The sequence below is a fragment of the Musca autumnalis genome, unplaced genomic scaffold (genome assembly GCF_047663935.1).
Source record: "Musca autumnalis isolate F117 unplaced genomic scaffold, ASM4766393v1 scaffold_4, whole genome shotgun sequence".
In the NCBI taxonomy this organism is placed as follows: Eukaryota; Metazoa; Arthropoda; class Insecta; order Diptera; family Muscidae; genus Musca; species Musca autumnalis.
This window is the reverse complement of record NW_027411977.1, coordinates 63,275,672-63,300,283: the sequence shown is the minus strand read 5'-3', so window position 1 is coordinate 63,300,283 and position 24,612 is coordinate 63,275,672. Positions and strand designations below refer to the sequence as shown.

Genomic DNA, 24,612 nt, shown 5'->3' with positions numbered 1-24,612 from the left:
TCTTACAACCCACACAGTTGGTTGCAACAACAAGAACATTCAAGGCTTTGTAAACTACACTTTGGTGTATGTATTTTGCATTGTGGTCATCATTACACCTATACACATCTACATACACACATACATACATGTCTACTTATGTTGGCTTGTTATTCTAAAACTACTTACTTTAAATATGAATGTGTCCTTCGAGGAGATCTCCTGTATCTCAAAATATTCATCCCAATCAGCTTCACTGCATACCACACATCGATCCAAATACAATGGCTCACGTATCAGGGCATAACGTCCACACTTCTCTTTGACCAACAACAATGCGGCTTCTCGGATTCCGGTATGCTTGTTAAAATTCAGTTTATCTGACATGACTTTTTCTGCCTTGTAATTGGTACTTGGCTGTGTGAGTGTTTGTGTGTGTTTGTGTGGTAAAGAGGAATGAATTGTTGTAGTAACACCAACAGTATCAGCATAATCACACAGACACACGCACGCACACGTTCAGAGTGTTCATATTTGTTGCATGTGTAGTTTGGTAGGTACGAAGGTATGCCGTTACCATGTTTGATATGTTTCCATGTATTGAATATTGAATAGAAATGGTTATCATTGTCATAGCCGTTGGCATAGCGTTTTAGGCAGGCACAGCACACAGCAGCCATTCATTCAACCAGGATGTTTCAAGTGTTGATAACATAAAGACCAACCAACCGGTAGCAAAAGATGATGACGATGATGATGCATGGTTCGTATTGGGGATAACATGAAAATAGACAGAAAATAAAAACAGAAAAAAACGAATAAGAAACAAAGAACAAAATCAATTGCAAGAAATATACTACAGGGAGAAAAAAAAAATAGCGGACCTGAAGCAAAACTGTTTCGATGAAACCATTGGTTTGTATGAAAAAAGGAAAACAGAAACAAAAACATTTCAATGCTTCGTTGAAAATAACAGTTTTGGTTTTTTGCGCTCTAATCCTTCCGGCCTTACACAGGCACTCACTTTGTCTTTGCTTTTAACGTGTCCATGTGCTGCATGTTGTTGTGTCCGTTGCTAACACTTCGTCGGAATTATTTCAAAAGCCCATCAGTGGCCTGTGATCGTATTTTTTTCTAACGGTATTCGTGGAAACTTTCTGCGAAATAGTCGAGTGGTGGTCATTGTTTTTTGTTTCTCGAATGCAGATTTCTATTTTTGTTTTCCGTGTGCGTTTTTTTTTTGTTTATTTAATATTTTCCATTAACGGATATGACCTAAATTATAGAAAAAGGAGGTTTCATACAACGGAAGTGTGTGCGTTATAATTGTGCAGGACATTACATGATTGTACTATAAACGATGGTTCCACATCCTGTTGTCATGGTTATGTTGCATTTTTTTTGAGAATATTCAGGGAGGATTAAAGAGGGTAGTGACGTGAATATAGAGACTGTTGTTAAAAAAACTACTAATGACAGCGTAGGACGTATAGAATGTTTCATTTCGAGGATTTTTTTTAGAACAAAATATGATAAAAATTAACGTGATGAAGTTGTTTATATATGTAGCATATAACGCGCCTCAAGCGACCTTTAATATCATAGAAAGCGCCCTAAGAAATCTTCTATAGAATAGGAGACGATATAAGCAATCATCAATAGCTTAGCAGACACCTTACGGGATTTTTTGGATCAACAAAGATTCCTCGACCGATCTTCTGTAGAACAAAAGCACATATGACTTGACAGGACTTTACTGAGTACACACACACGTCTTTACTGAATAAAGACACACGTCTTTACTTAGTAAAGTCATACCGTATTTTTTGAGTAAAGATGCAAGCCTTTACTGAGTAAAGATAAAGTCTTTACTGAGTAAAGAAACAAGTCTTTACTGAGTAAAGATATAAGTCTTTACTGAGTAAAGATACAAGTCTTTACTGAGTAAAGACACACGTCTTTACTGTGTAAAGACATACCGTCTTTACTGAGTAATGACACACGTCATTACTGTGTAAAGACATACCGTCTTTACTGAGTAATGACACACGTCTTTACTGAGTAAAGACACACGTCTTTACTGAGTAAAGACACACGTCTTTACTGAGTAAAGACACACGTCTTTACTGAGTAAAGACACACGTCTTTACTGAGTAAAGACACACGTCTTTACTGAGTAAAAACACACGTCTTTACTGAGTAAAGACACACGTCTTTACTGAGTAAAGACACACGTCTTTACTGAGTAAAGACACACGTCTTTACTGAGTAAAGACACACGTCTTTACTGAGTAAAGACACACGTCTTTACTGAGTAAAGACACACGTCTTTACTGAGTAAAGACACACGTCTTTACTGAGTAAAGACACACGTCTTTACTGAGTAAAGACACACGTCTTTACTGAGTAAAGACACACGTCTTTACTGAGTAAAGACACACGTCTTTACTGAGTAAAGACACACGTCTTTACTGAGTAAAGACGCACGTCTTTACTGAGTAAAGACACACGTCTTTACTGAGTAAAGACACACGTCTTTACTGAGTAAAGACACACGTCTTTACTGAGTAAAGACACAGGTCTATACTGAGTAAAGACACAGGTCTATACTGAGTAAAGACACAGGTCTTTACTGAGTAAAGGTGTACCGTCTTTACTGAGTAAAGACACAGGTCTTTACTAAGTAAAGACACACCTCTTTAATAAGTAAAGACACACGTCTTTACTAAGTAAAGACACACGTATTTACTGAGTAAAGACACACGTCTTTACTGAGCAAAGACACACGTCTTTACTGAGTAAAGACACAAGTCTTTACTGAGTAAAGATACAAGTCTTTACTGAGTAAAGATACAAGTCTTTACTGAGTAAAGACACAAGTCTTTACTGAGTAAAGACACAGGTCTTTACTGAGTAAAGACACAGGTCTTTACTGAGTAAAGGTATACCGTCTTTACTGAGTAAAGACACAGGTCTTTACTAAGTAAAGACACACGTCTTTACTAAGTAAAGACACACGTCTTTACTAAGTAAAGACACACGTATTTACTGAGTAAAGACACACGTCTTTACTGAGTAAAGACACACGTCTTAACTGAGTAAAAACACACGTCTTAACTGAGTAAAGACACACGTCTTTACTGAGCAAAGACACACGTCTTTACTGAGTAAAGGTATACCGTCTTTACTGAGTAAAGACACAGGTCTTTACTAAGTAAAGACACACCTCTTTAATAAGTAAAGACACACGTCTTTACTAAGTAAAGACACACGTCTTTACTAAGTAAAGACACACGTATTTACTGAGTAAAGACACACGTCTTTACTGAGTAAAGACACACGTCTTAACTGAGTAAAGACACACGTCTTAACTGAGTAAAGACACACGTCTTTACTGAGCAAAGACACACGTCTTTACTGAGTAAAGATACAAGTATTTTACTGGGTAAAGATACAAGTCTTTACTGAGTAAAGATACAAGTCTTAACTGAGTAGAGATACAAGTATATTTTTGAGTTAAGATGCAAGCCTTTACTGAGAAAAGATACAAGTCTTTACTGAGTAAAGACACATGTCTTAACTGATTAAAGACACACGTCTTTACTGAGTAAAGACACACGTCTTTACTGAGTAAAGACACACGTCTTTACTGAGTAAAGACACACGTCTTTACTGAGTCAAAGACACACGTCTTTACTGAGTCAAAGACACACGTCTTTACTGAGTCAAAGACACACGTCTTTACTGAGTCAAAGACACACGTCTTTACTGAGTCAAAGACACACGTCTTTACTCAGTCAAAGACACACGTCTTTACTGAGTCAAAGACACACGTCTTTACTCAGTCAAAGACACACGTCTTTACTCAGTCAAAGACACACGTCTTTACTGAGTAAAAACACACGTCTTTACTGAGTAAAGACACACGTCTTTACTGAGTCAAAGACACACGTCTTTACTGAGAAAAAAAACGTCTTTACTGAGTAAAGACACACGTCTTTACTGAGTCAAAGACACACGTCTTTACTCAGTCAAAGACACACGTCTTTACTGAGTGAAAGACACACGTCTTTACTGAGAAAAAAAAAACGCCTTTACTGAGTAAAGACACACGTCTTTACTGAGTAAAGACACACGTCTTTACTGAGTAAAGACACACGTCTTTACTGAGTAAAGACACACGTCTTTACTGAGTAAAGACACACGTCTTTACTGAGTAAAGACACACGTCTTTACTGAGTAAAGACACACGTCTTTACTGAGTAAAGACACACGTCTTTACTGAGTAAAGACACACGTCTTTACTGAGTAAAGACACACGTCTTTACTGAGTAAAGACACACGTCTTTACTGAGTAAAGACACACGTCTTTACTGAGTAAAGACACACGTCTTTACTGAGTAAAGACACACGTCTTTACTGAGTAAAGACACACGTCTTTACTGAGTAAAGACACACGTCTTTACTAAATAACGACACACGTCTTTAATAAGTAAAAACACACGTCTTTACTAAGTAAAGACGCGCGTCTTTACAGAGTAAAAACACCAGCATTTATTGAGTAAAGACATCCGTCTTTACTGAGTAAAGACATCCGTCTTTACTGAGTAGAGACACCAGTCCTTACTGATAAAATACACCGATCATTAGGTGTATGTATGTATATTGAAGTAGTTAACACCGACTTCCACAAACACGTTGAAATTATCATTATAAGGTAATAAAGAGGTATTGGAAAAAATCTTAGAACTTCAAATTACATACCAACTTCTGGAATATAAATTTATAAGTTGATTCCAAGAAACCTACTCTTTCCGGTCACTTCGTCTACATGGTGAAAAATTCTATTATGCAGAGATTTTCGATTTCATAACCTCCTCCTATGGAATAATTACTCTTTGGGAATTAACCTTTTGAAAACTGAAATATTCTTTCGTTTTCAAATTGTAATGCCTACACAAACTGTATTTTATTATATTATTATATAAAAGTCAATATCATCCTTGTTAGTTTCATACCCTTCACCCATGGTGTGGGAGTCATGTCACATAGAGGTCTCTCTTTAATGTTACACCCAATAAAAATTGCATCGTTATGGTAACCAAAAGTGTATGCCTCTCTAAGATTTTTCAATAATTAAGTTACAATTTAACTCTTCTTTGGCATTAGCTTCGTTTCCTTTTTGCCAATTCTCCCTCTGCTTTGCTCGAAACCAACAAGCCATGTGCCCTTGCACACATATATTGACCAAAAATCCATATGACGACATTCTGAACTCGTTGTTGTTGTTGATTCTTTAGTTCTCTCCCTACTGTTAGTTGTTGTCCAGCATTATTGGCTACAATTTTCTCAACTCGGCACTCGGACAAAGGAAATGATACTTGAGCACAAGTAGTAAAGGATATTGAATCTTCCCTGTCGTCATTACAAACATACAATGTGAATAAAATGTAATTTAAATGGTCACATACATATGGAATACCAGCATATGTAACTACATACGTAGGTATGTGTGTACGGATGTCTTTGGATGTTTGTATGACCTAACTCATGAATGAGACATCTTTTCGCCATTCATTGTTAACGTTTGAAAATTGGAATCTTTATTGAATTAGATGAAACATGCATTAAATTAAAAGCTTCATTTGACCACAGAAAAATTTCAATTGAATTCCCATTAAATGGTTTTGTTTGGTTTCCAAGTAAATTGTCGATGTGAGATGACATCTATTTTCTGGCAAAACAAACAAAAGGTCTTCTTCTATGGGTGAGGGGTCAAGTTTTACCAATGAATGAAAGAGGAATTTAAATGAATTATTTCTTGTTCCTATAAAAGCAAGGACACGTCTTAAGGTGGATAGGAGAACAATGTTGATATGACAAAAAAAAAATTGAATTTTTTGAAATGTCTTTACTTAGTAAAGACAAGCGGCCTTTCTCAGGAAAGACATGTGTCGTTGCTCCGTGAAGACATGTTTCTTTGCTCGGTAAAGACATGTGTCTTTGCTCAGTAAAGACATGTGTCTTTGCTCAGTAAAGACATACATATGTATGTCGTTACTCATTAACTACATGTGTCGTTATTCATTTAGATAAGTGCCCTTACTCAGTAAAGGCCGGTGTCTTTACTCAACTCAGCAAAGAGTAATGGAATGGTTTACTCTGTAAAGACGGTATGTTTTTACTCAGTAAATACGGTATGTCTTTACTCAATAAAGATGGTATGTCTTTACTCACTAAATTCGGTATGTCTTAACTCAGTAAAGACGGTTGTCTTTACTCATTAAAGACGGTACGTCTTTACTCAGTAAAGACGGTATGACTTTACTCAGTAAAGACGGTATGTCTTCACTCTGTATAGACGGTATGTTTTTACTCTGTATAGACCGTATGTCTTTACTCAGTAAAGACGGTATGTTTTTACTCAGTAAAGACGGTATGTTTTTACTCATTAAAGACGGTATGTCTTTACTCAGTAAAGACGGTATGACTTTACTCAGTAAAGACGGTATGTTTTTACTCTGTATAGACGGTATGCTTTTACTCAGTATAGACTTTATGTTTTTACTCAGTATAGACGGTATGTTTTTACTCAGTATAGACTGTAGGTCTTTACTCAGTAAAGACGGTATGTCTTTACTCAGTAAAGACGGTATGTCTTTACTCAGTAGAGACGGTATGTCTTTACTAAGTAGAGACGGTATGACTTTACTCATTAAAGACGGTATGTCTTTACTCAGTAAAGACGGTATGACTTTACTCAGTAAAGACGGTATGTCTTTACTCAGTAAAGACGGTATGTCTTTACTCATTCAAGACGGTATGTCTTTACCCAGTAAAGACTGTATGTCTTTACTCAGTAAAGACGGTATGACTTTACTCATTAAAGACGGTATGTCTTTACTCAGTAAAGACGGTATGACTTTACTCATTAAAGACTGTATGTCTTTACTCAGTAAAGACGGTATGACTTTACTCATTAAAGACGGTATGTCTTTACTCAGCAAAAGACGGTATGGGTTTACTCAGTAAAGACGGTATGTCTTTACTGAGTAAAGACGGTATGTATTTACTGAGTAAAGATGGTATATCTTTACTGAGTAAAGATGGTATGTCTTTACTCAGTAAAGACGGTATGCCTTTACTGAGTAAAGACGGTATGTCTTTACTGAGTAAAGACGGTATGTCTTTACTGAGTTGAAGATCATTTATTCATTACATATCTAAATGATGACTTCTATTATCATTTATTATTCTATTAGTCTTTGTATCGAGCGATTTCGTTTCTTTATTGCCGAAAATGTCAAAAAAGTTCAACTTTTTTGAACGGAAATATGAACGATCTCCTATGGATTCCTTCAACTTTTCGCTACTCCCATACAATTTCGAGTGATGTCCCCAAAAGATCACTGATTCGGTCTTTTGTCCTTTATTTTTTAGGATTTTACCGATATGTCGCTTTCAAAATGTTCCTTAAAGGCGATTTCGACTGTATATGAATATTTCACTTACCTTTCCATTGGTAACCAACATTGCATTAGCCGATGTTAGCTTAATGGTACGGGCCTTTTTCCAATTACTATCCGTTGGTTGGGTATACAGCAGTTTACCCTCCATAACAAAGCGGACTTCATCATGATTCCATTCGAGGACATCTATGGCCATTTTCCTCAGTTTTATGTTAATCATATCGATTTCACAGGAGGCACGACGATTTGGACTTGACGATGAAATGCGACGCCATAGCTTGGTGGGGACATCTTTGGCCTCTTGATTAATGTGATTTAAGTGAAGTTCAATTTTTTCTTGGGCCTGTTTGAGTAATTCACGACCATCCAAATGGGCTGGGGTTACCTTATAGAGTCTGGCCAAAAGTAAAGGATATTTGGTGACACGTTGAACGGGTACCTGGTAAGGGATAGAACGCAGGCGATAAGTAATTTGTAAAAGAGGATGAAAATAGGCTTACCATCAAAAATGAATTCAAATTCATGCGCCTTAGAACGGCATTCTCCATTTGTGAGACCTTCAGGAAGATTCTCAGCAATTCTTTGTCCTTTTCCAAATTGGCCAGCAGCAGACTGGCACCTGCCTGCCGGACACAATAACTTTCGAAGGCGTGCAACATTTGCGTAGATTCCAGGAATATTTTACCAATATTCACCGTAAGCAGATCATCATCACCCTGTTCCAGGGCTATATCGAGGGCATCACGCATACGTTCGGCAAGAGCTTGATTATTCTCGAGCAGTTCTTCGGTATTCAAGAAGATTGCAGAGAGTTGCTCCTGGGTGAGTAGACCGGCCACCAACATGGGATGACAGAACTCCTCCAAGATTATTTGCAGATCACGGCCATATTTTTCTTCGGTTTCGACAATTTCCGTTAGAATCTCCTTACGCTCGACACGTTTCTTGCCACATTTGCGACACACCAGGGGTGCAAATATGCTACCATCCTCCGCCAATTGGGTTTCCACAGGGCCATCACAATCCTCACACAGGTGTAGAGGACTGTTGCGTTGTTGTGGTGAATGGGTAGATGAGGTGGTTGAAGAAAATGATGAGGTAATCGATGAATTGTGGGAAGGATTCAGAAATTTGCTGCGTGAAGTTTTACTCGTCTCTGAACCCACACCGGAGTCGTTGCGTTCAATGTCACTGCTAGAGCTGTGTTTGTGGCGTAGAAGGCTGAAGTTGTTGTTGCCACTGTGGGTTGCACTTGTGGGCGGTGATAGTGAACTCATGTTACTTTGGTTATCCTCAGAGGAATCACTTAAAATCGAGGAGCGAGAGCTGATGGTATCCAAACGTTTGAGTTTACTTAGTTTGCCCAAATCGCTAAGCGTGTCGGAGGATTCTTCTTCAATGATAATGGGATTGGAGCAGTTGAGAGGAAAATCGAAAACCTCTTCCTTTACCACACCCCTTTCCTTGGCATCCACCAAATAGGAGAGTATGTCATATTTGGAAGCTCCTTCGAAAATTGATCGGGCCGTTTTCTTTTCCAATTCCGGATCATTTAGGGGTGGAGCCGTTAGAGGTAGTGGTGGTGGAACATCGGAAATCTCTTCATATATGGGATCAATGTTGTGACGTATCGACTCATATTGATGTTCATCGGGAATTAAATCCTCGCTGTTGGTGGTGGACAATTCAATTTCCTGTAAAGTGGCATCGACAAGCATTTGATAGAATTTCGATTTGGTTTCCGGTGAGCCAATATCATCATCCAGCATGGAGTTGATTTCACTGGAACAACTTTGATAGCAATCCGATTCATTGGCCTCAAAATCGAACAGTTCATAATTGTGGGCCGAGGCAAAGCTATTGGCTGAACTTATGCTACCACGATTCGAGAGACGTTCTTCATCTTTGGTTGCTGTGGCGGCGGTGGGTATACTGAGCATATTGCCGCCATTGGGAGAGCTATTTGCATTCTTCGATTGTTGCCTTTCTTCACGTATACGTTTGAGGGAAAGATCAATTAGACGATTCATATCATCATTATCTTTGGTACCGCTCATATCCAAAGAACTGCGAGACTCTTGCAAGCGTTTCAAAGAGTTTTCTATCAGTTCACAAACCACATCATTTTCCAAACCCTCAGCCACCTGGTTGAGCATGGGATCTTCTAAAAGTTTGGCAATAAAAGAGTTGGCATCAAAACCACTGGTCATGGTGGTGTTGCTGGTGTTGGTGGTGCTAGGAGATCTTGGATTGGGGGTCTTTTTTATGTCCATTGACATTTCCTTGAGGCCATCCTTCATTTTCTTGGAACGTTTTAAATCCTTTTGCGTGTTGCCTTCACGCAACTTACAAATGTGGGGTACCAGATTACGTTTCACTGCCTCAACGGGATTGCGTAGAATTTTCAAAAGTTCTGCCTCATGAGGCAGCCAGTCTGAGGGATCTTCTTCATCGGCCATCTTTGCCATTTCCTCAGTTTCGTTGGCAACTTCTTCTACAGGTGAGGGCGAAGATTCTGTGTGAGTGGAAGGAGAAATGTAAGAGGAGGAGGAGGCCGAGGAGGATGTTGTGGAAATGCATTTCTCTTTGTCATAATCCAAACGTATTAAAGTTTTGCCACGCTTGGCCGTACACCCCGTGGAGGAGGATGTGGAGCTACAACTGCTGGTCATGGAGCTCGTAGAGGCTGATGATGTGGAGGAGGCCGAACGTTGCAGATTTATATCCACCGTACCTCTTATGGGTATTATGGCCCTTGTACTGGTCGAGGACGATGATGCGGACTTGGCCTGTTTCTTTAGCAGATTATTAAGCTGATTGTGTTGTTGTATCAGTTCATCTTCACTGCTGCGTGGACTGCTAACATTTATGGTTACCGTATTGAAGGTGTTTAACATTTGTATACCCTCCCGCTCCTTGCTGGACTCATCATTCACCACCACCGAAGATTGGTAGAGTGGTGTGGAGGCATCATCACAGCTTAAATTCATGGTACTGTAGCAATCATCCCCGGTAATTAGAATGGAAGTTTTCTTTTGTCCATATTCGCAGAAATCATTGAGTGTCGATAAATCCGTAACGCTGTAATGTGATGATGACGACGACGTTAGGGTGGAGCTGTTAGGGATATTGGGCGTTTTGGGAGACTGTGGTAGCTCTGGGTTATGGACATCTGTGTGGGTGATCTTTAGACGATGTACCTCAAATGTATTGTTGGTTGTTTGGCTAAAGGGGGCCACTCTGACCACAGTTCGCTGTGGCTGTTTGCCTTTGGATAGTTGGGTTTTTGTAACCGAATTCCTGGGTGTTATTTCGCTTACAGCTACTGAATTAATGTTGGCTTTCAATTGCTGCTCGTTAAAATCTGCTTTCAGATTTTCATTTAATAGCTCGTTACCAATAATGGTAGTTGTGGTAGTGGTGGCTGTGTTGCTGTTGTTGCTTTTATTTGCCAAACCGTTAATATTTTGTTCGAAACTTTCCTGTGGAACTAAAGTCTCTTCATTTACCGTTGCAGCTTCTTCTTTCTCTAAATGAGCCGCCTTAGGTAATGTATCATCCAACTTCCGCCTTGATGTTGTTGTTGAACTGCTGTTGTTATTATTAGCCATTAAAGGCGGTGGTGGAGGTGGATCTCTGGGTCTTTCCATGGGTGTTAAAGTGAATAAATCTCTGCTATCCAGGCGATTGGAACGTTTGCGCAAAGCCATGGTGTCTTGGAAATTCAATTCACAGCGTTTGTTGCCTCTGCCATTGCGGGCAGAGTTGTCATTTAGTTTTGTATTTTTTACACCACCATCACCAGCCCTTTCATTTTGCAAGTCCTTCAGGTCTTGGCTAATATCGGGCATAATAATGGCAGTTTGTTTGTTGTCCTTGCCATCAATATTGGCAGTTCTGTTGTTGTTGTTGTTCGAGCTGTTCAGATATGTCATAGAGTTTGGTTGCCTTTCGCTTTGTGAACGCCTGATGGCTTTTCGTGATTGTGTCTCTTTTGTTAGTTTTATGCCAGAGCCAGAGCATTTATCAGCAGCCACAACAGCTTCAGTGCTGCTGCAATTGCCTTGGGTGGCAGAAGTTCGCCTGTTATCAGTAACTTCTGGTGCTGCAAGTGTTTGCATATTCTTTTTCGTTTTCTTGGAGTTGCATTTTTGTTTGGTTTTGACATCAGCTCTGGGCTTCTGGGCCTCACCACCATTGCCATGAATATTTTCAGCATTGTCCATGGCATCATTGTGGTTAGAAGTAATAGTGGGAGTAGTCGTGGTGGTGCGGGTGGTGTTAGGTAATGTTGTCGTCATGGCATCTGGAGTTGTTGATTTGCTAGCTCCTGAAATGGAAAAAAAGAAAATCCATGAGATTTTTTTCTTAATTTCAAATCTGTATTTGTGTGAGTGTGTGTGTGTGTTAAATGAAAACAGATTAAGCCTTAAAATGCAACGAATGGAGAAAGAGGATTATTATTGTGTTGGCTTAGCCTTTTGACTAGTTTGCTGGCCCTTATACAACAACTCTTAAGTGTCATTCTGCCAGAATGTGGGCTAATGGATGGATTTGATTTGCTTTAAAGTATTCGTATTGTCAGTTTTTGTTTTTGTTATCCTGCTTGGACGATTGTTGAGTTGCCTGTTTAGTTGTACAATATGTTCGATGATGGATTGTAAATCTAATTCCTTGTGGTACGGAAGATGATATTCATTTCATCAAGGAAAACGAAGCATAAGGGAAAAGTACCTGGAATTGAGTAACGAAACTCTTTTCCCATATGCTTTCAGAATCATTAATTTTATATTCTTTGGAGATTGGCAATTTAAAATTTTGAATGAAAAGATTTGATTTGAAAAGAATTTTTTTAGTTTTGCCCCTAAGTTTAACCCATCTTCATAATAGGTAAAACAGAATCACCATCAGCTTATGAAAAAAAACACAATAAGGAATGGTGGTTACTATCTTAACAATCATGGACTTGACCAGGAAAAAAAGTATATGTAAATTTCGAACATTTTGAACTTTTGATTTAAGTTTAAGAGAAATATTACGATGTTCATAGGTTGTACCGGTATCAGTAACTATTTTCGATAGTTATTGTTCCCATCAATCATTTCGTCACGATGCAATTGTTTGGACCATTGTGTCACGAATCACGGACTTGTTCACGGTGAACATTATATCGCTAGACCAGAAGGAATCGATCAAAAAATTAATAATCTTTGAACAGCGCTTAAACCGTAGTGAACCTTTCTGATAAAGGTATCCGCAGGTGTTGTCCGATACAGATCTTCTTGAAACAGGGTGTAATTTATTTTTAGATGTACAAAACTTCGACCAAACCGGACATTTAATTTGAAATTTATGGTGCTTAAACGATCCATTTTGGTCGTTGCATGTAGGAGTTGTTACAGTTTTTTGTCCCGTGAAAAAATTTGTACAGTCGTAATGGGGTGCACGAGTGGTTGGTGCTGTAAAAATTTCAAAATTATCCGAGACCTGCTCCTAAACTACATTTTTGCGAAAAGTTTTGAAATTTGAAATGAGCAAATTTTGGACTAACTCGGTTACACCCTTCGAGTGTTATTGTGCTCAACATTTTAGTGAAAAACATGATCTAAGTTTGGAAAAAAATTATGAGAGCAAAGTTTGGAACAAATCGGTCGATCCGTTGGAGAGTTTTCGTGTCCAAGAGTCAGACATATCACACGTATGGACGGACAGGGCTAAATTGCCCATAGAAGACTTCAACAGGTCTTCTGTTGGATTTTAAAGACCACAAATGTTTTTCTGTAGTCTATAAAAACCTGTTGCCTATTAGACCCCGAGAAGTTTTCTGTGGCCTATATAAGACCTAACGAAGTCTTCTGTTGCCTATAGAAGACCTCAAGAAAACTTCAAGAAGTTCCTCTCTTCTCCAAGAGGTCTTCTGTGGCCTATAGAAGACGTAAAAAAGTATTCTGTTGGCTATAGAAGACCTCAAGTGGGCTTCTATTGTCTGTAGGAGACCACAAGAGGTATTCTGTTGACTATAGAAGACCTCAAGAAGACTTCACGAAGTTCCCTCTTCCCCAAGAAGTCTTCTGTGGCCTATAGAAGACTTAAAAAAGTATTCTGTTGGCTATAGAAGACCTCAAGTGGGTTTCTATTGTCTGTAGAAGACCACAAGAGGTATTCTGTTGCCTATAGAAAACCTCAAGAGGTCTTTTGGTGCCTATAGGTGACCTTACTGTTGCTTAGTGAAGATATCAAGGGTATTTTGTTGTCAATAAAATAACTCAAAAGGGCTACTATTGCTTCAGTAATTCATATGTTGCTTGTAGAAGACTACACAATGTCTTCTGTTGTCTATAGAAGACCGCAAGAGCTCCTCTGTTGTCTATAGAAATACCCCAGAGGTATTCTGTTGCCTATAGAAAACATCCACAGGTCTTCTTTTGCCCAAAGAAGGCTTGCAGAGGTCTTCGGTTTCCTATAGAAGACCTCAAGAGACCTTCTATTTCTTATAGATGACCTCAAGGGTCTTTTGTTGTCTATAAAAAACCTCAAGAGGGCATCAGTTGCCTTAAAAAGTCTCATGTTGCCTATAGAAGACCTCTAGAGGTCTTCTGTTGCCTATAGAAGACTTCCAGAGGTCTTCTGTTGCCTATAGAAGACATCCAGAGGTCTTCTGTTACCTATAGAAGACTTCCAGAGGTCTTCTGTTGCCTATAGAAGGTTTCCAGAGGTCTTCTGCTGCCTATAAAAGGCATCCAGAGGTCTTCTGTTGCCTATAGAAGACTTCCAGAGGTCTTCTGTTGCCTATAGAAGACTTCCAGAGGTCTTCTGTTGCCTATAGAAGACTTCCAGAGGTCTTCTGTTGCCTATAGAAGGTTTCCAGAGGTCTTCTGCTGCCTATAAAAGGCATCCAGAGGTCTTCTGTTGCCTATGGAAGATCTCTAGAGGTCTTCTGTTGCGTATATAAGACCTCCAGAGGTTTTCTGTTGCTTACAGGAGACCTCCCTAGGTCTTCTGTTGCCTATAGAAGATTTCCAGAGGTCTTATGTTACCTATATAAGACATCCAGGGGTCTTCTGTTGCCTATAGAAGACTTCTAGAGGTCTTCTGTTCCCTATAGAAGACCTCAAGAGATATTCTATTGCTTGCAGAAGACCTCAATGGTCTTTTGTTGCCTATAAAAACCTCAAGAGGGCTTCAGTTGCCTCAAGAAGTCTCATGTTGCCTATAGAAGACATCCAGAAGTCTTCTGTTGCCTATAGAAGACTTTCAGAGGCCTTCTGTTACATATAGAAGACTTCCAGAGGTCTTCTGTTGCCTATAGAAGACATCCAGAGGTCTTCTGTTACCTATAGAAGACTTCCAGAGGTCTTCTGTTGCCTATAGAAGGTTTCCAGAGGTCTTCTGCTGCCTATAAAAGGCATCCAGAGGTCTTCTGTTGCCTATAGAAGACTTCCAGAGGTCTTCTGTTGCCTATAGAAGGCTTCCAGAGGTCTTCTGTTGCCTATAGAAGACTTCCAGAGGTCTTCTGTTGCCTATAGACGATCTCCAGAGGTCTTCTGTTGCGTATATAAGACCTCCAGAGGTTTTCTGTTGCTTACAGGAGACCTCCCTAGGTCTTCTGTTGCCTATAGAAGGCATACAGAGGTCTTCTGTTGCCTATAGAAGACTTCCAGAGGTTTTCTGTTGCCTATAGAAGACTTCCAGAGGTCTTTTGTTCCCTATAGAAGACCTCAAGAGATATTCTATAGCTTTCAGAAGACCTCAATGGTCTTTTGTTGCCTATAAAAATCTCAGGAGGGCTTCAGTTGCCTCAAGAAGTCTCATGTTGCCTATAGAAGACCTCCCGAGGTCTTCTGTTGTCTATAGAAGACTTCCAGAGGTCTTCTGTTGCCTATAGAAGACTTCCCGAGGTCTTCTGTTGCCTATAGAAGACTTCCAGAGGTCTTCTGTTCCCTATAGAAGACCTCCAGAGGTCTTCCGTTGTATATAGAAGATCTCCAGAGGTCTTCTGTTGCATATAGAATACCTCAGAAGATATTCTGTTGCCTATAGGAGATCTGCAGATGTTTTCTGTTACTTATAGAAGACCTCCAGAGGTCTTGCATTGCTTATAGAAGACCTCAACGGTCTTTTGTTGCCTCTAACAACCTCAAGAGAGCTTCAGTTGCCTCTAGAAGTCTTATGTTGCCTATAGAAGACCTCCAGAGGTCTTCTGCTGCCTATAGAAGACCTCCAGAGATCTTTTGTTGCCTATAGGAGACCTCCAGATGATTTTTGTTGCTTATAGAAGACATCCAGAGGTCTTGCATTGCTTATAGAAGACCTCAACGGTCTTTTGTTGCCTGTAAAAACTTCAAGAGAGCTTCAGTTGCCTCTAGAAGTCGTATGTTGCCTATAGAAGACCTCCAGAGGTCTTCTGCTGCCTATAGAAGACCTCCAGAGATCTTTTGTTGCCTATAGGAGACCTCCAGATGATTTTTGTTGCTTATAGAAGACATCCAGAGGTCTTGCATTGCTTATAGAAGACCTCAACGGTCTTTTGTTGCCTGTAAAAACTTCAAGAGAGCTTCAGTTGCCTCTAGAAGTCGTATGTTGCCTATAGAAGACCTCCAGAGCTCTTCTGTTGCCTATAAAAGATCTCCAGAGGTCTTCTGTTGCCTATAGAAGACCTCAAGAGATATTCTATTGCTTGCAGAAGATCTAAAGAGATCTTCTATTGTTTATGGAAGACCTCAGCGGTCTTTTGTTGCTTGTAAAAACCTCAAGAGAGCTTCAGTTGCCTCAAGAAGTCTGTTGTTGCCTATAGAAAACCTCCAGAGGTCTTCTGCTGCCTATAGAAGACCACCAGAGGTCTTCTGTTTCTTATAGAAGACCTCCAGAGATCTTTTGTTGCCTATAGGAGATCTCCAGAGGTCTACTGTTGCATATAGAATACCTCAGGAGATATTCTGTTGCCGATAGGAGACCTCCAGATGTTTTCTGTTGCTTATAGAAAACCTCCAGAGGTTTTGCATTGCTTATAGAAAACCTCAACGGTCTTTTGTTGCCTCTAAAAACCTCAAGAAAGCTTCAGTTGCCTCTAGAAGTCTTATGTTGCCTATAGAAGACCTCCAGAGGTCTTCTGCTGCCTATAGAAGACCTCTAGAGATCTTTTGTTGCCTATAGGAGACCTCCAGAGATCTTCTGTTGCCTATAGGAGACCTCCAGAGGTATTCTGCTGCCTATAGGAGACCTTTCGAGGCCTTCTTTTGTCTACAGAGATCTCATGTTGCCTATAGAAGAGTTCCAAAGGTCTCCTGTTGCCTATAGAAGACTTCCAGATGTTTTCTGTTGCTTAAAGAAGACCTCCAGAGGTCTTCTGTTGCCTATAAGAGACCTCCAGAGGTTTTCTGTTGCTTATAGAAGACCTCCCGAGGTCTTCTGTTGCCTATAGAAGACCTCCAGAGTTCTTCTGCTGCCTTAAAAACGCAAATGGTCTTCCGTTGCCTACAGAAGACCTCCAGAGGTCTTCTGTCGCACATAGAAGACCTCCAGAGGTCTTCTGTTGCCTATAGAAAACTCCCAGAGATCTTCTGTTGCCTATAGAAGATTTCCAGAGGTCTTCTGTTCCCTATAGAAGACTTCCAGAGGTCTTCCGTTGCCAATAGAATATCTCAAGGGTCTTTTGTCGCCTATAAAAACGTCAAGAGGACTTCACTTGCAACAATATGTTGCCTGCAGAAGACCTCAAGAGGTCTTCTGTTGGCTATAGCAGACTTAAAGATTACTTCCAGAGGTCTTCTGTTGCCTATAGAAGACAGCAAGAGATCTTGTATTGCTTATAGAAAACCTCGAGGGTCTTTTATCGCCTATGAAAAACATCAAGAGGGTCTTCTGTTGGCTTTAGCAGACTTTAAGATGTCCTCTTCTTCTTTGGCCTATAAAAGACTTCAAGACCTCTTCTGTTGCTTATTGAAGATTTTAAGATTTATTTTGTCTCTAAGAAGGTCTTCTTTGTCTTTCAATTCTGTCTGAAAATTCTGCAACATGGATTGACTGCGTCAATAAAAAATCGGTTGGGAGTAGTCCTGCAAGAGTAGAAAAAATAATTCAGGTAAAGTCTATTTTTCTATGTCACTCAAATAAGAGCGCATATGCTTTGCTCGTTTTCGAGTGGGACGAAAATACGCTCGAATTTGAGAGAGTTTTATTCTCTACTCGAATTTGAGCTATCATTTCGACACTCTGAGCGTAGTGTGTGGTCCCAATTCATATGCATGGTATGTGCTTCCGTACCAAATAGCTGAGGTTTGCACGGACGACTTAAATATGCTATCAAGTCTTTGGCTATTGCGGAATGACAAGGTTCATGATAGACCTAGAAGACCCCTAGCACCAGACGATTATTGTTACATCCAAAAGCCAACTAATGTCAGGCATAGCGAAAGACACAGTTATTAATCGGTGATATGTGACGTATGTTCCACACTATACTTCTAATCCCATGTACGGGTCACTAGAGTCAAGCTCAAAAAAATAAGGCCGCAACACAAAACTATTCATATAAAATAACTCGGTCGCTCACATGAAGATATAATTAAATGGCTCCCTATTTCAAATGAAATTCGTCTAATGACATTTCCAAGAATAATATCACAATGAAAGAATAATGAAACGATAGTTTTGTGTTGAAATATTCGACACATTTGTATTTGTACATATATGTATATGTATGAGTATGTGTCCCCACATAAGGAAGGACTCTAATTGCTGGTCAATACACATTTTTGTGTTGGATTACAAAATAAAATTAAAAGCAATAAAGAAAAATTCAAACCAATAAAGAAAAATTAAACAAATTCCACAAAATGTTTGTCGGTTACACCGACACAACAGATAATTTTAAATTAATTGTTAAAAAAAAACCATTAATGACAAACGTAATTGCATCGCGTGGTATGCTCGGTGGTTTGTGCCCCATCAATGGCATTTAATTAAGAATTGCAATTACCAACTCTTGACAAAGCAACTAACAGAGAGAATTTCAGCGAGAGAGAGGGGGAAGAAGAAAAAAAGTTTCAATAAAAATTGTTAACTATTAACAGAGGCAAAATTCAAAAAAGAAGAAATGCAATTTGCATTTCCTTTGTAAAGAGTAACTGGAGCGGAAATCAAAAAAGTTCGACATTGATGGCGGTTAGATGCATGTCAAAGCTGGGGAAATGTCATTTTTATTAAATAATTAATTGAATCAATTGGAGCTGAAATACAACTAGAATGACATGATATAAGTTAAGTCTGATATATGTTCGATTTTCGAAGGGAATAAGCTGGTGCTGATACTGGGGACTTCAATGCTCATCAAGAGCTTTGGCATTCCGTCCCGGGTAATGATCAGAGGTATACGGTGCTAACCAAGGAAATTGAGACATCCACATTTTTCCCGGTATAAGAAGATGCTCCCGCGAGGATAAGAGGAAGTTGCCACAGTTCGTCAGACATTATAATTGTGGCAAAATAAGCTCAAATTTCCCAGCAGAAGAGTTGGGACTAGTAAATTGGCGTAATAAGCTTTGTCGTACGAAACCTTAAGACACTAGATTCAGGGATCTTACTCTTACTCAACAGTGTAGTAGGCAATAATAAGCGGAAAAGGCCATCTGAAGCAATGCAACACCTGTACAGGATTAAGTAAATTGTGGGCAATGGTTAAATCACTCTCGGACCCCCGTATGGATGGTGATGAATGGCTGTAAATTCCAACGGCGTGACGATGACAAATCCGAAGAGGTGTTGGTGTCCGGCGGTTTATAGAGCATCCTGAAAGTGATAGGGAGAAGAGAAGTCTCCTACGCTGTATAAGCAATCCCTTGGCAGAGCGTTCTTTCGTACCGGATTGTATTTGTTTCATTTTTTTGTGTTGGGAGCAGCATATCCCGGAATGCCTGCTCCGAATTCTTTTGGTCCGTGCCGGGACGGAGGTCCAATATATCTGTGCTCAGTTTGTCACATCCGCATCTTCACCCACATCCAAGCTTTTAACACCAGCCGTTGTTGTCCCAATCCCAGAGAATGCATCATTTTTGCAATTTAATTGCAATGGACTCCGAGGTAAGATCTAGAACATCAAGGTCGTGGTGGTGCAAGAAACCAAGCTGAACGACAACCACAGCTACCTATCTAACTCCAGTGGATCTGTGGCTACATCCCATCGAAGCAGCCACTTTTCTGGAACTGGAGATAGACCCAGAGCCAGATTGAACAGAGGAACGAACAAATAAACATAACAAAAACACTGTTACAACAACAACCACAGCTTAGAGCATTGTGATGGTTACAATGTGCTAAGGAAAGATCGCACCAGAAGTGGAGGTGGGGGATTAGCTTTCCTCTTGCACCAGTCTGTCCAATACAGACCTATCTCGCTTGAGTCTGTCTCTAATGACCCGTATGTGGAATGTATGGGGGTAGCAGTCAGGTGTGGAACTGCCGAGATAGAGTTGCTGAACGTATACATCCCGCCGAGAAATAGCTGTATCTCAGATTATAGGCCTGACATTAGCCGCTCTTGGAAGGTCATAATCGTCTGGTCCTGGGGGACTTTGATGCGCATCATGAGATGTGGCGTTCGGCCCTCGGAAACGATCAGAGAGGTACAGCGCTGGCTGAGCAGATTGATAGCTCTACGTTTTGCAAGGTAAATGAGGACGCCCCTACCAGAATTAGAGGAGAGTGTCACAGTTCGTCAGACAAAACCATCGTGTCACCTGGTCTGACAAATGACGTTACCTGGCAACCCGTCATTTCCCTTGGATCAGACCATCTCCCCATAATTGTCTCCATTAGCAGACCACCCGACTTCATCACCTCTGAGCGCCGCACATTCGTCAATCATAAGAAAGCTGATTAGCCGGGTTTCAGAGAGTTCACCAATCGAAGCTTCAGAGAACTACCCAATCCATCTGATGTTTGGGTAGCGGAAAGGACGTTCCGAGACATCATCACAGCTGCAGATGCTCGCCATATGTCTGCTGGTCGAATAACCAAAGTAAGACTAAACTTCCCAGCAGAGGCGACGGGACTAGCAAATGAGCGTTATGAGCTTCGTCGAGCCAACCCCAATGATCCCAGAGTCAGGGAGGCGACACTGGAAGATAACAGTCTGGTCGGCGGGCATAACCGGAACAAGTGGTTAAATCATCTGAAGAGCTGCAACATTGGAGCCGGTATAGGTGAATTGTGGGCAATGGTTAAGTCACTCTCGAACCCTGAAAGAAAGGAAGATAGGACTTCAGTCACGTTTGGCGACGTTACGTTTTCTGACCCGAAGAGGTGCGAAAGTAATTTCAATCGAGCACCCCGAGAGTGACAGGGCGAAGAGAAGAGTAGTACGTCGCATCAGATCTCTTCCTGCCGAGGATGAACCATCACAATTTACAATGGATGATGTTGCCAATGCCATCAGAAACGCAAATCATCCAAAGCGTTGGGCCCTGATGGATGATGATGGCGCTTGACTTATCAAAAACCTTTGATACTGTCAGGCACTCCACGCTATCAAGTCGCTAGCCGGTAGCACTTGGGGTGCAGATAAAGAAACCTTGTTGACCAAATATAACGTGATAGGTCGGTCTGTGGTAAGCTATGCGGCGCAAGTCTGGTCCCCGAGATTATGTGATACGAATAGGAAAAAAAGATTCAAACTTGCCAGAATGCCGCCCTGAGAACAGCAACAGGGTGCCTCCTAAAATCTTCAGTGGACCATCTACATGAGAAGGCAAAGATTCTTCCAGTAAAGCAACACAATGAGATGCTTTCGTTGCAGTACCTGCTTGGATGTTACCGTGTGAGCCATCCCAATCACCATCTTGTGGGTAGGCCCGACACATGCTGGCAGATCAGGAAGGATATCCATGGTCTAGAGGGAGAGGTCCAACGATACAGGAGAGAACCCCTAGATCAACAAGCATATCAAGCAGGATTGAATAGCATTCACACGGACGCAGTTGCCAAGGCCTTAAGCAATTATAGTGTGAATAAAGTACTTGGAGTACATCCCCCATCTATCGCAGCTGAAGAGCGTCAGCTGCCACAGAGTAATTTTGGCTCAATTACGCTCGGGATATTGCAGTCGCCTAAATTCTTATTGGGCAGAAATCGATCGCGCCGTGCAAGACTTCTGCTCAGTATGCGGCATGGGCCCACACGACACAGAACACCTTTTCAACTGCCCCGACAAACCTACCCAACTGAGTACTCCTTCTAGAAGAAAAAATGGGAAGAGGAGGGAGTTTAGTGGGAAGAGAGTTAAGAGTTAAAGGGTAAGGGCAATGGTTGCGAGATTTTTGCCCTGTTTCACTTCTTCCTTCACATTCCTTGGATTCCTGCTACACCCACACTCACACACACACATACAGTAAAAAAAGTAAATTTTCAATATTTCACTCTTTGTGTAAACTTTTACTTTTTCGAGCATTTTTACTCCAGGTCCCCCTGAACATATACGTCGTGAATGTCCCGATTCCTCCAACTAACTAACACAAGACATTGGGGGTAACGTTCGGTAGCATGTCCAAGTCGTTCTCCAACTCACAGCCATTTGCGACAAGATGAGAAGCAGCATCTGCTTCCCAAAATTTAGTGGACGAGAGTGAACGTGCATTCAGACTTGACACCAGTGGACCACCTTCATGAGGAGACGAGGATTTTACCGGTGCATCAGCACATCATGTTGTCGATGTAGCATCTGCTCCCAAAATCTAGTGGATAAACTCCCCCACCCCCATCAGGCATGTCAGTAGAGATCTTCATGATCTAAAGAGAGATGTCTAAAGGCAAACATGAGAACCTCCACGTCAACGAGACTATCAGGCAGGCTTGCCTACAATGCTCTATTTTTTTTGCTAGGGAAAGTCAATATATCCTGACATACGGTCCACGAAATGTCTCAATATAAACGAGCACTCCTTCATACCCCTGTTGCACTTTCGATAATAGTCCGAAAGGCAAAGCTGATTGATTATTTTTTACTTCTTTTTTTTCCATAATTAAATTTTTCATTATGTTGGAAGGTAAACAAAACTCGAACTCCTTTTTTCTTGTTAATAAAATAAAAAAAAAACTGCTTTTATAATTCTCTCTCCAGGCAGAAGTTCAAAGAAGCGCAAATAAAACTATAATAAAAAATGTTATGATTGGACACGTGACTATGCAAAAGTATAACGTGAAACTAAAATTGAATAATAGTGAATGAAGAAAAAAACACAAACACACAAACCTTGGAGGCTATAAAACTAACAAGAACAACAGCAGCAACAACAACGAAAGAACAAATACTAATAATGAAAATAAAAAGGAAAAAATATTATTGCAATTCCCATTTCAGCCATGGAACTGCAATGATTCGCCGTTGCCCTGCCTTGCATTTTGGGCCATCAGTAGCAGAAATTTGGTCCGTAGGAGCATCACAAGGCAAAAGGCGTTGTTTTTTGTGTTTTGCCTTCTTGGATTTGAAACGTAGAGAATATTAAAAAATATATTTTCTTTAGTTTTTTTTCTTGTTTTTATTTGGAAAATTACACGTTTTTTATTAACAAATATATCCTGCTGGCGCTATTATTGTTGTTGCTGCTGATGTTGGTATTTCTTATTACGGCTACCAAATGCAGCCAGCTGCCAGGCAAATTGAATTTTTGTCTTGTGACTTTTGTGTGTGCTTTGTGCACATCTAATAGTTATTGCTTTCCTTTATGAAGAAAGTACAAATATAAGGATATTGCCGGATCCGCCTTTACACCATTTTCAAATGAGAATATTGAATTGATTCACTTTAAGAAAGAAAAAAAAGAAGAGACAAATTAAATTATGCCGCCATATACAACTGGCGGTGACAGTGAAATGTCCAGTAGATATGATGGGTAGATGCGAAATGAATACGTCACGTCTTAAATCCCAGAGTGCATATAATACCATTTTCTCAAAATAATCAGTGATGAAAAAGAAAATGGTGTAGATCCCCCTAAATATCTTCTAAGAACGGTGTTACTTAAAAACAAATTGGAGTTGTGCCGCTTATTGCAACACAAATGAACTTCTTTCATAATAGCCATGTTAACACCAACATTAAATTTTTAATAAACAATTTCAGCTTTCAACTGAAGTAGTTGGATAACAAGTGCACTTACACATGTATGTATACTCGTATGTGTGTGTGAAATAATTTGCATTGAATATTTGTGTGTTATGTTAAATCAATTAAACAGCACAACAATCTTTACACTGCACTAATTGCATTCTTTTGTTTTGTTAATTTTAGATTCTAAATGGCATTATTTGTTCCAATGTCCTTTCACACACATAGACACATACACAAAGCCAAACAAATAATCCAAATCATTTGGCATGCTTAGCGTAAATGCAGTTCAATTAACTGTGAAGCATAGTGCAAATAAATAAATGTTCAATACGCGTAAACGTTTCATTGAACGGATTTCTTCCTCTTTCTACGGTCGTCGCCCACTTAATACAGCCAATGAATGAGAATGGAATCAATGAATGCATTGAATATGCATTTTGGCACAATCAAATCAAATGAAATCAAATTTAGCACAAGCTTATTCGTGCGCAGCTAGCACTTCTTGCTTAGATTCCATATTTTTTGTTTTTCTTTTGTATGGGAAATTTCATGAAATTAAATTTCGAACGCCCTAACAAAGGCAATTAGATTTGAACAATGCAAAGAAATTGAAAGAGGATTTCTTAATGGCTAAAGGTGGTTAAACAAAGGATTTGTGTAATTACACTTTGTAGTGTGAAATAGTCAATACATAAAATATAAATTATAAAATAAAAAATATTAAATTTAAATATAAAAATCAAATATATCAAAATTGAATATTAAAATAAAATATATTATATAAAATAAAAGACATAAAATAAAAATTTTAAAATATATAACATATAAAATACAAAATATTAAATATATAATATCTATATAAATAAAAATCAAATGTCGTTCGTTGGTAATGGCATCACTTAAGAACGGCTGGGCCGATTTCGATAATTCTTTCTGTAAAATGTGCGCCATAACCCGACTTGGGTTTCTATGCAAAGAAATTTTGACCACACCCACTTTTACGCCCACTTTTTTCAATTTTCAATTTTTGTCATTTTTACCAAAACTACAGAACCGATTTTC

General features: G+C 39.7%; 1 protein-coding gene across 5 annotated transcripts in view; it reads right to left on the bottom strand.

Annotated features, from left to right (window-relative positions):
* RhoGEF64C (Rho guanine nucleotide exchange factor at 64C) overlaps positions 1-24,612 on the bottom strand; it is a 516,396-nt gene that overhangs the window by 5,693 nt on the left and 486,091 nt on the right. For all 5 annotated transcript variants that reach the window (XM_073979768.1, XM_073979763.1, XM_073979766.1 and 2 more), the window contains 3 exons: positions 7,949-11,778; positions 7,492-7,887; positions 169-396 (listed from right to left, as the gene is read on the bottom strand). In XM_073979768.1, the coding sequence (XP_073835869.1) occupies positions 169-396; positions 7,492-7,887; positions 7,949-11,778 (4,454 nt within the window). The remainder of the gene's footprint in view (positions 1-168; positions 397-7,491; positions 7,888-7,948; positions 11,779-24,612) is intronic.